General features: G+C 34.2%; 1 protein-coding gene across 6 annotated transcripts in view; it reads right to left on the bottom strand.

Annotated features, from left to right (window-relative positions):
* The window catches only part of LOC115212742 (sodium/calcium exchanger 3-like), a 317,321-nt gene that overhangs the window by 65,706 nt on the left and 235,210 nt on the right, over positions 1-16,405 (bottom strand). For 3 of the 6 annotated variants that reach the window (XM_036503894.1, XM_036503893.1, XM_036503892.1), the window contains exons 3-4: positions 14,797-14,799; positions 5,466-5,486 (exon numbers count right to left, since the gene is read on the bottom strand). The exons of 1 other annotated variant lie outside the window; for it this stretch is intronic. In XM_036503894.1, the coding sequence (XP_036359787.1) occupies positions 5,466-5,486; positions 14,797-14,799 (24 nt within the window). The remainder of the gene's footprint in view (positions 1-5,465; positions 5,487-14,796; positions 14,800-16,405) is intronic. 2 more of the 6 variants (XM_029781396.2, XM_036503895.1) reach the window with 2 other exon arrangements.

The raw sequence follows: 16,405 nt of genomic DNA on the forward strand, positions 1-16,405 counted from the left end.
AAGAAATATATCCATTTAAAAAAAATTTTTTTTACAAGAATGGTTGCTTATCATCTGAAGCTTACCTCGTTTAACCTTGTATGAAATCTAAAGTGACAATCTTTTATCTGTTAATAGATTATAGCTTTACATATAATACACCCACACATATTTTACTCCACGCTTGTGCTGAGTACTTTATATTTGTTCATGTAGGCACCTATTATATATATACCCATCCATAAAAATACACACACACACACACACACACATATATATATATATATATATACACACGCACACACAGTAAAGGAAAGACATCATTACTTCAAATTTGATACTTAGTTAAGTAACTGAATAATTTTCAAATGATAAACTGAACCATTTTTCTCTTAGAAAAAAATCAAGAAATATATCCATTTAAAAAAAATTTTTTTTACAAGAATGGTTGCTTATCATCTGAAGCTTACCTCGTTTAACCTTGTATGAAATCTAAAGTGACAATCTTTTATCTGTTAATAGATTATAGCTTTACATATAATACACCCACACATATTTTACTCCACGCTTGTGCTGAGTACTTTATATTTGTTCATGTAGGCACCTATTATATATATACCCATCCATAAAAATACACACACACACACACACATATATATATATATATATATATATATATGTATACACATACATACTTGTATGCACATGCACAAGTACATAAGATCATCCATATATAGATAGACTTAAGTGAAGCAATTCACATTCTAGAATTAACTGTAATAAAATATTGAATACAAAAGTAAGAAAAAGAAAAAAATCCTGAAAAAGATTTTCACTCAAACTACATGGCCAAGATTCACTAATGCTTAAAAGTTTGCTAATGCAAGGGGATAATGGCATGCATTGCCAATTTTTTTTTCAAATGCTAGCCTAGGACATGAGTTAATACAGCAAACTGTATATTTCAAAAGGTCTTGTGACCAGTTAGAATATTAGAAGAAACTGCAAAATCAAAATTAATAAAGCAAAATCATTAAAACATACTGGAGTCAGAAGAGAAGTCTTCTATTTACTAAATTTCTAAATTACTAATATTGGAACTAATATCCTTCTTTAAATGGCACACTAGTTAGCAAAAGTCATTGATGGGGAAATTAAGTATAAACATCAGCAATAAATGTGTAGGTGTGCCCATGTATAAGCATGCCAGTGTATGTATATATGTACATATATAAAAATAATATAAAAATATATAGGCATGCATATGTGTATATACATTTATATGTAATTAATATGCATGTGTTTGTTTAAGTGGTGTATGACAGCAGAATAGTGTGAAATATTTGAAAACTATTTCCGTTGCTCTTCAATTCTATCTTTATAAATATCAATAGGTTAATTTCACTTTGTGAGAGATGCTTAATAGTATGTTAAGAGATTATACTTGTCTCTGTGGTGCTTAAAGACAACCTAAAGTAGAAAAATTATTTTATTTAATTTTGTAAGTGGAAACATATTCAATTATGCTGCAGGGTAAGCAGTATCAAGAAATGTTTATATACTTTCATTTTACAAATCTCCCTTAATATACTCTTGTGATACAACAAGCTTACTCATCAAATACTGATTACTTTGGGCAATCCTTGTTTTGTATCATCCATATTTAAAAAAACACCTATCATAATTGTATGCAGGAGTCTTCTGTTAATTTATACTCCAACACCAACTTAATATAGCAATAAGTGATAAAAAATTGTTGTTATATTTGGGGATGGCCATATTTTGCCAATTAAACACTTGTACTATATATTTGGTCTTCACTTCAGCTCTATTATTAGTGGCGATTTGCTGTACTTGATAAGACATGTCAAGTTAAGTAAAACTGCAGTTTTCCACACATACAGGCTTGTCCTTTCAGGTGTTGGTGCCACTTAAAAAGCACCTGCACTGGTGCTGCATTAATGCACCCATGCTGGTGTTGTGTAAATGCACCTGTGCCGGTGGCACATAAAAGTCTCACAGCATATTCTGTTAAGTGATTGGTGTTAGAAGGGCATCCAGTTGTAGAAACCATGCCTCAACACAGCTGGAATCTGGACAGCTCCCTATCAACTGTCTAACCCATGCCAGCATGAAAAACAGATGTTAAATGATGATGATAATGGTGATGATAATGATTATTATTTTAGTTTCTTTGTGTAAAGCTGTTTTGTCATATATTCTGTCACCTCATCAGCGACTCTCTATAAATGATAAAAAGTTAGTTAAGTGACTAAGACCCTCTTCAAATTCTTGAATATTTTCAAAACCTATTTACTGAAACCCATGAACCAGTCAAAGGCAAAATGTAGCACATGGTAGCATGTGGCCCACAGGACTTTCTGAATGGCACACCTAATGAAATATTACCTTGAATTTGTTTTAGTAGTGCTGCCCCCACTTAATAAGTCATATCTCATGTGGCCTGCTTCTAGTTTTAAATTTTAGCACAAGGCCAGCAATTTTGGGGGAAGGGATAACTCAATTACATCGACCCCCCCCCCACAACTCAACTGGTACTTATTTTATTGACCCTGAAAGGATGAAAGGCAAAGTCGACCTTGGCAGCATTTGAACTGAGAACGTAAAGATGGACAAAATGCTGTTAAGCACTTTTGCCCAGCATGCTAATGATTCTGCCAGCTTGACACCTTATTTCATTACAAATATTCTTACAAGTGGGTTACTGATTGTGAACAGGGCTGACTCAAGGTACCGACAACTTAGGCAGTAACCTGGGGTGCCATGCGTTTTTTAGTCTACATTTTCAATTTTTCTCCCTATGAAAGTTTTAAAACATTATACTAGTAAGGGAACTGAAGTTCAGCTTGCCCAGGGCGCCAGTAACCCAAGGGCTGGTCCTGATAGTGAATCACTGGTTAGTTATATACAACAAACCTGGAGAAAAATTGACTATGGTTAAAGAGACTTGATAGAAGAAATCTTGAAAAGATTCTTAAATTCTTATTGCCAGCTCTTCCTCATCTATTTTTAGTTTTAACTCTAAAATAACTGCAAGATTAAATATCTTTTAAATATAAATGTTGTTGAAAAGCATTTATACACACATATGCCTTTCAATCTTTAGTAGAACTTAACTGTCGTAGAATTCTTTATGGATATTTTACTTCTTTGCACTCATGTAAATTATTAAAATTGCAGCCAAATTTCCCTCAAATCACACTTTGTAATCTTTACAAAAGCAAAGGCCTCAGTGGATAAATGCTCCTAGCTTGTGTATGTTGTCCTTTAGATCCTTAAAAAGATAGACAGCCAGAATATATTTCATCATGGGTCAAGCTATACTTTGGCTGACCTGGGGTTACACAATGAGACTGGACATTGACTAGTAAAATATTCATGAGATATATGTGTGTATGTATACACACACATGTGTACATATATATTAACACTGAAACACCTTGAGTATTTTGGAGTGCAAGTAAGACGGTTTTATTTTTTTCTGATTGCATACAAATATTCTTTCCCAAAATCACCTGCTTAAAATCATCTGATAAAAATATTTTCAGTATACAACTGTGCTCCAACACATTAAGATAGATTTAAGTACTTAAGTACTTGAATGCTATTTTATCATATGTGTATTTATGTGTGTGTGGGGGGGGGGGAGGGGGGAGTGTGTATGTGTGTACATACATACACAGATATATATTTGAATGTATATGGTGCATGTGTGCGAGTGTATGCACATTTGTGTATGTATGGATGCTTGTGGATGATACATGTATTGCTTAACTTCTTCCCAGTCTTGATTGAAGAGATAAAGTATAACAAAAGGTGTTCAAGCTACAACCATTCTATGTTTTATTTCAGACACAGCACTAAAAGGCATATTATCCAGTGCACCTGTCCTTTCTTAAAGTCAGTCTGGGATGCTTTGAAGGAAAGTTGGCTGCTATTTCTAGTGACTCAACGAACCACTTTGGGAGGGCTTTTACATATAAAGGTTCCTCCATGCATTTATGTGCGCTTGTCTCCTGTTTTCTTGTGTTATGGAATCAAAAGAAGAAAAATTTACCCCCTGGCATGAGCTGTGTTGTTAAGAATTTACTTTGAAATTATATAGCCAAGTTGACACTGTCTACAGCAGGGTTTTTCTATGCATTATTATAGGCCCCCAGGTAAATCAATGTACTGGGCCCATAATGTTTATTAATTTGACAGAATACATAGACCATAATTATATATATATATATCCACCACAACAGAATTGAGATCCTAAAACCAAGGTACCACGAGAAAAAAAAAACACTGGTGCTGGTGCAGTGTAAAAAGTACCTAGTACACTTTGTAAAGCGGTTGGCATTAGGAAGGTCATCCAGCTGTAGGAACCAAGCCAAAACTGACTTTGGAGCCTGGTGTGGCCCCTGGCCTGTCAAGCCATCCAACCCATGCCAGCAAGGAAAAACGCATGTTAAATAATGATGATTATGTGCATGAGTGTGTTTGTGAGTGAATTTATATTTACTCTCATCTTCACATGTTGCAAGCTGTTTGTGAACAAAAACTTCCCCATTCCTATAAACAGGGTCATTTGTAAAATGTATGTCCAGGTAGTTTACTGTTTGATAGATTGACAGATTTATTACTTTGTCTTGAAATAAGCAACAGCTGACATGGGAAGGGCATTCAGCCATAGAAAAATCTAAATATGGTAAAGTACATGTTGAAATGAGGATGACAATGATGATGATGATGATGAGATGCCAGTCTAACTGAGATAACAATGCCACAAAATCTGGCATCTGTTCTTGACAACTAGGTGGGATAAAGTATGATTAAGCACTTGACCAAAATGTCCAAATAAATATTGTTGATGTGAATTAGCACCAAAGGCCTATGAGCTACTAGTAAAATGTCAGATCTATTGGAATATTTCATTTCTGCTAGAGAGAGAGAGAGAGAGAGAAGAGAGAGAGAGAGTGTGTGTGTGTGTGTGTATGTGTGAAAAAGAGAGAGAGAGAAAGATAGAGACTGGAGAGAGAAAGGGCTGAGAAATCATGCAGGGCTGTAGTTAGCATTCCTCAATCTAAACAAGGAAATATTTTAATTGTAAGTAGTCTAATAATTTCCTGTACTGCAAAGAAATTTTGGAAAAAATAAATAAATAAATGAAATCTCTAAGGAGTGGAAGGAAAAAATACAGGTAAAAAAATCCAGGCAGAGGCTTTTCCACATTGTCAAACCCCAAGATTTTTTTTTCACGTATATAAACATGCTTATAAAAGTGAAAAGAGCTGGGCAACTATTCATCTTTAATGCAGCCACACACTACTAAAAAAACTACATGGTTTTATACTAATAAAGTAAACAAAAAAAAAATATAGAAAAAGAAATTAAACAAAGATTGCCAGCCAACAGCCTCATTGCTTCTAACAATCAAAACACCTAAAAATCTAAGCACTAGCTGCTTTTCACACATTTACCTGAGTGGGCAGAGTCAGTATCTATAAAAACAAAGCATAAACAATTCAAAATGAAATAAAAAAGTAAAATAAAATAAAATGTTATGTATTTATACTTACAAATATATATATATAGACAGACTGAGACATATGTATGGGTACATACATAACTATTTATAGAGATATATATTCACACATGTATATATGTGTAGATGTATATGCATACATACACACAGGCACACAGACACACATACATAATACATGTAACTGCAACTAAGTGTGTTGAGTGCTACTTCCTTGTGATTGTTCATTCACTCATGTATAGGTGTTTACGTGTGTGTATATTAATGTGTATATTAGTTTTCGGAATCTTGTTTCAAGTACCCTTTATAAAGTTGATAATTGGTGAAGTGTGATAGTGGTTGGGTAGTAATAGAAGCTGTGGAAAGAGGGATGTGGAATTGGTTCTCTAAACTGAATTTAAAAAAAAAAAATCAATGAAAGAAAGATAACGTAACCTTGAAAATTCTTTTATTGATTAAAAAGTTAAATTTCAGTTGAATTAGATTAAAAAATTTGTTTTTGAATCTTTTTTTTTTTTTTTTTAAGACATTTGATTCAAGATTTTTCTGCTCCTATTACTGTTCATTATATGTGAAAACCCATCCTCATCACCTGCAGATTTATCAATTGGGAATTTGGAACCAGGAAAATATAACCAGGTAGAAAAAAAAAAAAAGAAAGAAAAAGGTCACCATTCCCATTCCTGATTATCTGCTATCTTTGTATGTATAACAAAAAAAAAAACATTAAAAATCAAAAACAAAAATATATTTTGAATATTAAAAAACAAAAGCATCTTTGAAAATCTAAGGAAACAAGAAATAAGGAATAATTGCAAGCATTACTATAGATAAAAATTAATAGCTCAGCAATAATATTAAGACATTATAAAATATATTATGGAATTGACAAAAGAAGCAGATGATTTTTATGTAAGTTTTTTTCTGAATAAAAGCAAAATATTCAAATTATTATCAGCATTGATGGTGAAGCACATTTTCTTTTTATTCTTCAATGCTGACATTGTGTCTACACAAATGAAAAATGGTTATTTCAATACAGAAGAAATAATAATGAAAATGATGATGATAATTTCAAATTTAGGCACATGGCCAGCAATTTTGGGGACGGGGGTACATTGATTACATTGACTCCAGTATTTAGCTGGGAGTTATTTTATCGACCCCCAACAGGATGAAAGGCAAAGCTGATTTTGAGAGAATTTCATTAAGACAGATGAAATTCTGTTAAGTATTTTGTCCAACATGTTAATGATTCCGTCAGCCTATAACTTTAATTTTAATAATAATAATACTGAGACCCCATTGGTCATGACACAGACCATGGGGTTGCACCTAGAAAGTTACCCTCCCAGGCACAAGTCTGAGCAAAGTTGTTTATGGAAGACCAGCAGTCGCCCATTCATACCGGCCTCCACTCTCCATGCCACCAGTGTTATCCGAGGGAAAGGCAAAGGCTGATACATCTTGGCACCTGTGACGTTGCAATTCATTTCTACAGCTGAGTGAACTGGAGCAACGTGAAATAAAGTGTCTTGCTCAAGAACACAACACGCAGCCTGGTCCGGGATTTGAGCTCACAACCTCGTGATCGTAAGCTCGACGCTCTAACCAGTGAGCCATGTGCCACCACAATAATAATAATAATAATAATCATCTTCTCTACTATAGGCAAAAAGCCTGAAATTTTAAGGAGAAGAGGACTAGTCAATTACATGAACTCCAGAGCTCAACTTGTAATTATCTTATCAACCTTTCAATTATGAAAGGCAAATTCGATCCTGGTGGAATTTGAATTCAGAATGTAAAAATTGGATGAAATATCTCTAAGCATTTTGTTTGGTTTGCTATCGATTCTGCTATCTCACTGCCATAATAATAATAATAATAATATAATAATAATAATAATAATAATAATGAAAAGATTTTATAATCAACCCGGAAAGCAAAAAATTACAGATGATGATGATGATGATGATGATTATGGCGGTGATTTTATGAGTTTCATCATTTCCATGATCCTTGTTGGATAGTACAAAAATACAGCAATAAAAATGCCACTCACTATTTTCCATACCTTGCTCAGAAGACAGTCGAGAACATTAATGGGCATAGGGACATTATTGCTCCAAACTATACATAAAGGACGAATATGGAATTATGAAAAATCATTCATAAAAACACTGAACAGCTGTGTTTTCAATATAATGTGTTTGAGGGGAAAACAGAGAGAGGGAGAAAGGAGGAGGAGGAAGAGAGAGATTTTTTTCCCAACCACATATTAGCAAGAATCCAAAGTTATTGACTTCTATTACTCCCCCCCTTTTCAGATTCTGGAAATGCTAGAGTCATCCACCCATCTTCAAACAAACTCGAGAAATGAGCCAGTAAGAGAGCTTGAGTGTGCTAGCTCAACCTACTTAGGTTGAGCAGCAATACTCAGCTTTTCCTCAAATCACACTCTGCCACCTTTGACAAAAAAAAAAAAAAATACAAGGAAGGGTACTTCAGATAATGTAGTGATAAACACAATGTCTAAAGCAAAAATGAAAAATGTCTGATTCTGAAAATGGTATCATTTCAGTTGAAATACTTTTGATTGTGTGGGTTTAATTAGAGGTGACTGAGGTTAAAAAAAAAAAACACAATTATATCTCATAAAGAAAGAAAGAAAAAAAAAAGTGGCAATTATTTGTTTTTATCTCCAAAGGACCCAGATGATCAAAAAATCAACCAATCTATTTCAATCATGGGGAAAATATTTAATACAGAGAATTTTCATGCTTTAATCAATAAGAAATATTCGTATGGTTAGAAACATTTCATTAATGAAAGCCTTGCTTCAGATGCGCAGATCAATCAATCAGGAAATCAATCAATCAGTTAAGTCAAATCAATAGCCCCATAACCGAAGGAGGCTGTAGGTGGTACATCGGGTGATGTAACGCCTCCCCCCATCCTTTACCTTCTATTGTAATTAACTAACTATTTACTACCCCTGTTTATTCCCTGATGTCGTTCAACCACTCTCTTTGTGGGGAGGGATCTTCATATATACACCTCTAAGTTATACATCTAAAACAAAAAAGGGGGGGGGGCACCCAGATACAAAAATGGAAACACATACATTAAACTAAATGTGAACAATAACGAGGAATAGTATAACTCATTAAATCCACTTGCAGTGTATTATGGGTGTGGGGGTCTATTTTACTGATCCTCCCCAGAGGGACTTGAACTCAGAACATAGAGGAACCAAACCAAATACAGTAAAGTCACTTAGTTTGGTACTCTGCCCTACCATTTCTGCTAAGCTTCCCTCTTCACAATGCAAATAAGTCCAGGGCATTTCATAAATAGCAATCATAAAGATTTATTAAGATACTGTCTTTTCATCTTCACACAGTAAGTCATCTATAACTGCATCCTTTTACATTCCCAAATGTTTTGAAGTATATTTTAAGACATATGAAATAAGCAAGAACTTTGATGTTAATGAACGTGCCAAGTAAAATATTTAGATAAGTGAGCGGAGCTGACCCAATGAGAATATGTATAACAAGATCTGTTTGAGTGTAGACAGCTAGGCAGAAGGCCAAAACATATTGGAGGATACAGAGACAAGAGCAGATAACTGGTTGCAATGCTAAGCGCAACAATACGTAGTCGAATATAAGTAACTAACTACAGTGAAATGAATGATGTATGGGAGGATACAGATAGGAATCAAAGTGATTAAGTGAAAAGATATTACTGCTAATTCAATTCATTTTCTCACCTGCTTCAAAAGGAAGCTGCAACTGATAATTAGAAGCCAAAAACATAATTTTAAAAAATCATTTATCACAAAAAAAAAAGAAGAATCTGATTAAGCTAATATGTAAATTGTCCCAGTTGGACAGTTTAAAGAAATTCTTAATATATATGATAATGTATTCTAGGAAAGCATCAGAAGTGAGAAACATTCTTACTTTTAATTTATTTTCATTTATAGAAAATTAATTTGAAGTTCTAATTTTGTTTCCAAAGACTAACTTTGAAGTGCAACATTTGAAAATTAAATAAAAAAAAAACAGTACACAAATGTATCAAGATAAAAATGAGAAAAAAAACAACTTAGTAATGCCTATTCATTTTTATAGATATTTCGTTTCAGTTAGGAATAAAAGAAAATTATCATCTTATGGAAAAGTTGAATAAAGCTCAGTAAATAAATGTTACTCCTTAATCTCCAGATGAAATGAAAGAAATGTTGACTCTGAATGAATTTGAACTTAAGTACCAAATTAAATCCTTTAAAATTGAAATCAAAATAGTAATCGATCAACATCAATGGAATTTGTAGCTGTGATACCAGTGCCAGTGGCACGTAAGAGAACAATCCGAAAGTGGTCGTAGCCAGTGCCGCCCAACTGGCCTCCGTGCCGGTGGCACGTAAAAAGCACCATCCGATCATGGCCGTTTGCCAACCTCGTCTGGCACCTGTGCCGGTGGCATGTAAAAAGCACCCACTACACTCACGGAGTGGTTGGCGTTAGGAAGGGCATCCAGCTGTAGAAACACTGCCAGATCAGACTGGGCTTGGTGCAGCCTTCTGGCTTCCCAGACCCCAGTTGAACTGTCCAACCCATGCTAGCATGGAAAGCGGACGTTAAACGATGATGATGATGCTGAAGAAATATCCACTCAAAATGTTTAGAACTGTTAACTGTGGAAAGCAGTTTTATATACCAACCTAGCTTTTGTTGAGGAATATGATGTTTGAAAGCATTTTTTTGTTGTGATATGTCAAGTTTATTCAGACAATGTGACTTACAGAAAATACCAATTCGATTTTTTTTTATTCTTTCTTGTAGATATTTAACATCATTGCTGGAATAACCATGAAAATTAATTTTGCAGTGAAAGGATTAATGGCAATGAGAGAGTTAGTTTGGTGCTCTGCCGTTTTAGTCCTCTCCACTGACATTTGCCTCCCCATAAATATTAAATATAAAAATAATCCATAAACTTTCAGGACATTAACTGTTGCTAGTCAAGGCAAAAGAGATGTTAGGTAGCTGATTGGAGGCCTATGGTAGCTTAAATCTCATTTTTATAGCTGGATTATCTCCATGAACAAAATAATTAACTCTTTCTAACACAATCCATAACGATGTAAATACATACCCTAACTAGTCATAGTTGATCAGCGGAAGGAACAAGGGCCCTGTTGAATGATCAATTAATGAGCTCAAATCTTTCAAAAGGATGGGCAATGATAAAAGCACTTTCACTGAAGTGAACAAATAAATGAATGAATTTACATATGATAATAGTTAACAGATATATTCTACTGTCGAAGACTGTCAGAAAGCCAGCCTAAAACTTATTTAGTGATCAGTTCTGAGAGTTGCAGTTGGCTGAATTGTGATTATGTGGCCCTACCAAAGATATTTAAGTGTAAATAACTCAATCCATGTCGCTGTAAATAGGACTTTGGGGAAACCATTCACTTGTAATAAATGGAAGTAAAAGAAAAATTGGTGTATATTTTACAAACTTGTAGAGTTTAGATCCAATTTCATGGAGGGGGTTGTAGTGAAAAAGCCTCTAATCTCACTAAACTCAATCAGTGATAGCAGTAGAAAATATGTTTGATGTTCTGCCACCACTCATTTTATCTCTAGCAGACTTTTACATCCATTAGGATTTACAATATAAAATCACATTGTTGCACTATAAATATCTGTTTCATAACCACATGGTTCCAAGTTCAATCCAACCACTTTGTACCTTGGATAAGATGTCTTCTGCCACAGTCTTAGATTGATCAATATTTTATCAGCTGAATTTGATAGTCAGAAACAGTATGGAAGCTCATCATGTATGTGCACATACACACATGTATATATTTTAGTGATGTATATTGGAGAGGGTGGAGGCATATGGCTTAGTAGTTAGGGTGTTGGACTCATGACCTTAAGATTGTGGTTTCAATTTCTAGACTGGGCAATGAGTTGTATTCTTGAGGAAAGCACTTCATTTCATGTTGCTATGGTCCACTCAGTTTGCGAAAATGAGTAATCCTGTAATGGACTGGCATCCTGTCCAATAGGGGAATATATATGCCACAGAAATGAGGAAACTGGCTTTATGAGTCTATATGAGTCATGAAGGAGCTTTATTCTTTATCCTAATATTGGAGATGGCAGGGATATAAACATTGGTTAGAAACTGAAACAGAGCAAACTAGTGGAGCAGTTGGAAAACTATAACTGTGGTCGACAAATTGTGATACTAAACATTAAAAAATAATACATAAGTAAATAAATACATAAATTAATAAATAAATAAAATACAAAGATTTTGCTCAAAGAATTGACCAGTTCAGCTATACTTTCAGCCAGCATGGTTTTATAGAAAGACTAGAAGTGAAATTAAATATGTTTACAAATACAAAGACAGTCTAAAATCGGTAAGATATATGTGTCTATCTACACACACATAGCTAGAAAACATATTTCACTAAGAAGAATAGTAGATATATGTGGCAAAGATCATGTAAATAATGTATATGAAACATACTAACATGTCTTTATACTAATGCTTTTTCATTTTACTTTTCCTTTTGTCTTGATCAATATCCATTTTCCTATGCTAAATTGACAAAGTAGATTTTAGAAAGTTAGACATTCACTTATGAATAGTTGGAACAATTGATTTTACGACAAGATACCATTCTTACTTCCAAATACTCAAACCAGAGAGAGATACAACTAAGCACATCTAGGAGTCCATTACAGGTTGATAGGGTGATAACAGACCAGCAGGTGAACTCAGTACAAGGCACTGGTAAAGTTTCAGCTCATGAAAATGGGCTTACAATGATGAGGTTAAGAGCAATTAACAGACACGTGATCCTGAATTCAATTACAATGTAGGGGAAGTGCCCTTAACTGTAGCCTTGGGTGGACTAATGGCTTGTGGGTGAAATTTGGTAAATAGAAACAATGTGAAAGACCTTTGTATGTGACTCTTTCTCATGCTAGCTAGCTGTCTATCTATTTAAAGTTTGTTCTGTTTTGGTTACCTCTCTTTATGTCTAGTTAAGTTGACTTCAGCTTTCTTAACCATACGAAGGCAAGAAAACAAGAATCAGGCAAAGGACTGAGTAAATATTGTAGGATAAAAACCTTACAACAGCATGGCTGCAAGACTGAAGCCAGTAACAGAATAAAGAAAAACCAAAGACTATTTGGAATTCAGTCCAAAGTGGGAGTTGATTTCAGATGCCAACAGGCATATATATTCTTTATCTTTTACTTGTTTCAGTCATTAGACTGTGGCCATACTGGAACACTGTCTTAAAGAATTTATAACTGAATGAATTAACCCCAGTACTTTTTTTAAAGCCTTGTACTTATTTTATTGATCTCTTTTGCTGAACCACTAAGTTTTGGAGATGTAAACACCGGTTGTCAAGTAGTAGTGGGGGACAAACACACATATATATATACAACAGTATATATGGTATTTTTAAATTTCCATCTACCAGATCCACCCACAAGGCTTTGGTTGGCCCAATTCTATAGCAGAAGACACTTACCCAAGCTGCCACACAGTGGAACTCACACCTTCACCCTGCCCATATATATGTATATATATGTATGTATGTATGCATGTTGGTATGTATATGTATATTATCATCATTTTAATGTTCAATATTTCATGCTTGCATAGGTTGGACAAAATTTATTGAAGCAGATTTTCTATGGTTGGATACCCTTCCCGCTACCAACTTTCAACTGTTCCCAAGCAAGATAATATTTTCCCCATAACCAGATATATTTTCACAAAAGACTGGAAATAAAGAACACTGCTTTTTTGATAGTGACATTCATTTACAACTACCATGTCATGTCAAGACACAGACACACATATACTATGGGCTTTCAATTTCTATCAACTAAATTCACTCATTAAGTATTGGATGATAAGGACCTAAAGTAGAAGACACTTGTCCAAGGTGCTCTGCAGTGGGACTGAACCTGAAACCATAAGGTTGCAAAGTGAGCTTCTTGACCACACAGCCACACCTGCATCTATTCATATATAAGTTACAAATGACAGAAAAAATTTGATGAAATTTTATTTAACAATAAGAAAATTCTAATTTCATAACAAATTGCTTTGCAACTTAAAAACATATAAATAGGCTTGGCATCATCTGAATATATTAGACACCATTTCAGTTATAAACACAAGAGGTACAAGTATGTCAGGGCTTCTTTGCTATGCTGAAGGTTTACTTGATGTACTACTAAGGAGTGTTGGCTAAATAAATTTACAAACATTAATTTGTACAGACAGTCGAAAAAGTAATTAGTTTAATCTGAGTATTATATACAAAATGTTGAACATAATCATAAAAATCATAAAACATTAAATTTCTCCATATGTCTTTATACTATCATTTATTGTTGTAGTCAGGCAAAGAGAGAGAGAGAAAAAAAAAGAGAATCAGATATGATTGTTTGTAGAAATTATAAATATTTAAGAATGCAAGCACCTGAATGTATGCAAGATTTAGAACGCTGAATTATGATGAATAAGCAAACAAACAGCAGCCCGAAAAACAATGGAGGAACAACACACAGAAAAATATGAAAGAGAACGAAGCTTCCACAGATAAAAATGGTAATGATGACAAGTATAGCTGGAAGAAAGCCAAAAGGGTGTTAGGAAAAGAAAAGAAAAGAAACCGAGCAAAAGAGAATAACATCCATTATGAAGAGATTCGGGTGTAAATTAGAAAGATACAAAAACTAATAGAAAAATTTCATTGCATAAGGTAAAGTTTGGCAAGAACACACGAGTGCCAGCAAAAGAGCTGTCTAAAATATCACCAAGCTAAATTTACTTATGTAGACAGGTGTTAAAATAATACATAGTTCACTACAGAATATAATGAGTAGTTAGCCCTAGTGGTTGCCTGGAATGTAATCTAATTGAATTGTTGAGCTAGTGGGACATGAATTAATAAAAAAAAAAAGTTGAGTTCTAGATAGAATGTTTTACTGTATTTCTTTTTGTCCTCTCCAATCTGAATTCATGTTCTGACGGAGTTTATTTTGCTATTTATCTCTCTAGGTTCAATAAATACCAGATATGACTGGGTCAATTCAGTCAGCCATACTATCCCCCTTCAAAATTTGGTCTAACCAACCAAATTTTGAATCTGACAGGCTTTTAAAGGAGAATTAAGAGTAAATGTGTGGTTGTGTAACCTGCTAGAAATAGCAGACAAATATGCAACAAATCACACCCTTTTCTTAAACACAGAGAAAGGACACATCAAAAATAATGTAGGATCATAGGTCTACATTAAAAACTTCTTGAAGGCTTTATAAAATCTAAACTTGAGGAAATATAAGTACTTTGTGATTACAATCAAAGGAGTACACCAGAAAAAGAAGAGACGGAACTCAAATCTATTTTGTGCAGTCAGAACTCATTTCCAAATATTTTGTTTTTTCATCTACTTATGTTACTAGATGTAGTGTGCTAGAGCCTATATAAGTTTCCATAGAAACAGTGATACATGTCAATAGTTGAACAGCATACTAATATGTTGTAGGTATTACTCATGAGAGAATTTGAACTTTATGTAGTAAGCTAAATTTTACTTCCTCTATCTACTTCTTTCACTCTATAAAAACTTCAATAAGTGAAATCTTTCATAGACACCCAAGATTCACTGGGCTAGTGCTTAATTCTGGCTCCAAATCAATCTCAATCCACAAGAGTCCAATTTATTACTGGTAAAATGCAAAATTTCTCATGAGAGACTCTGAACTCTGTATGACACCAACAAAGTAATTCTAAAGTGCTGTCACTTGCTCATCACAGTCATAGAGAAAATCATGCGAAGTTTATGATACATACAGCAGGCTGCCATGGGTTGTGGAGAGCCACACTATACAACTCCTAATGACAACTTACAAGCTGCAAAATGTCTCACACCCTTGTCCAGTTCATTAACTATCTACTAGTTATTTACTTGTAACTTGGTGATGTGAGCATCCTTAACTGGCAAGTTTCTTTACTATGGTAATGATATTAGGAACTGTCAACTTGTAGGCCAATTGTCAGAGAACCCATATAACTTAACTCTCTGTGACATGAGCCAATGAAGAAATCTTCAAGTGGTCACTTAACATGGCAAGCCACTAAATCTTCCACAAAACACCCACGACTCTAATAAAATATCACATTGGATACTATAGACTTGGTAACACTCTTGCTGACAAAAAGGTGTGATGGTCATAACTTGAATACTTTTGATCATAGGTCAACTTAACGATACTCTACTTGGAAACTAAGCAATAACCACAGTTATTGTTATATTTTATGAATTTATAGGTGCAGGAGTAGCTGTGTGGTAAGTAGCTTGCTTACCACATGGTTCCGGGTTCAGTCCCACTGTGTGGCACCTTGGGCAAGTATCTTCTACTATAGACTTGGGCCGACCAAAGCCTTGTGACTGGATTTGGCAGACGGAAACTGAAATAAGCCTGTCGTATATATATGTATGTATGTATATGTTTGTGCCCCTACCATCACTTGACAATCAATGCTAATGTGTTTATGTCCCCTGTAACTTAGCGGTTCAGCAAAAGACAGATAGAATAAGTACTAGGCATACAAAGAATAAGTCTTGGGGTTGATTTGCTTGACTGAAGGCAGTGCTCCAGCGTGGCCAGTCATATGACTAAAACAAATAAAAGAATAAAAGAATTATCTTTAAAGGAACTGAATTCCACAAACAAAATGTAAGTTCCTTTGAGGCAAAGAAGGTTGCCATATTTCTACCCCTGTCAAACTATCCTAAGAATA

The sequence above is a fragment of the Octopus sinensis genome, linkage group LG6, assembly GCF_006345805.1.
Source record: "Octopus sinensis linkage group LG6, ASM634580v1, whole genome shotgun sequence".
Taxonomy (NCBI): domain Eukaryota; kingdom Metazoa; phylum Mollusca; class Cephalopoda; order Octopoda; family Octopodidae; genus Octopus; species Octopus sinensis.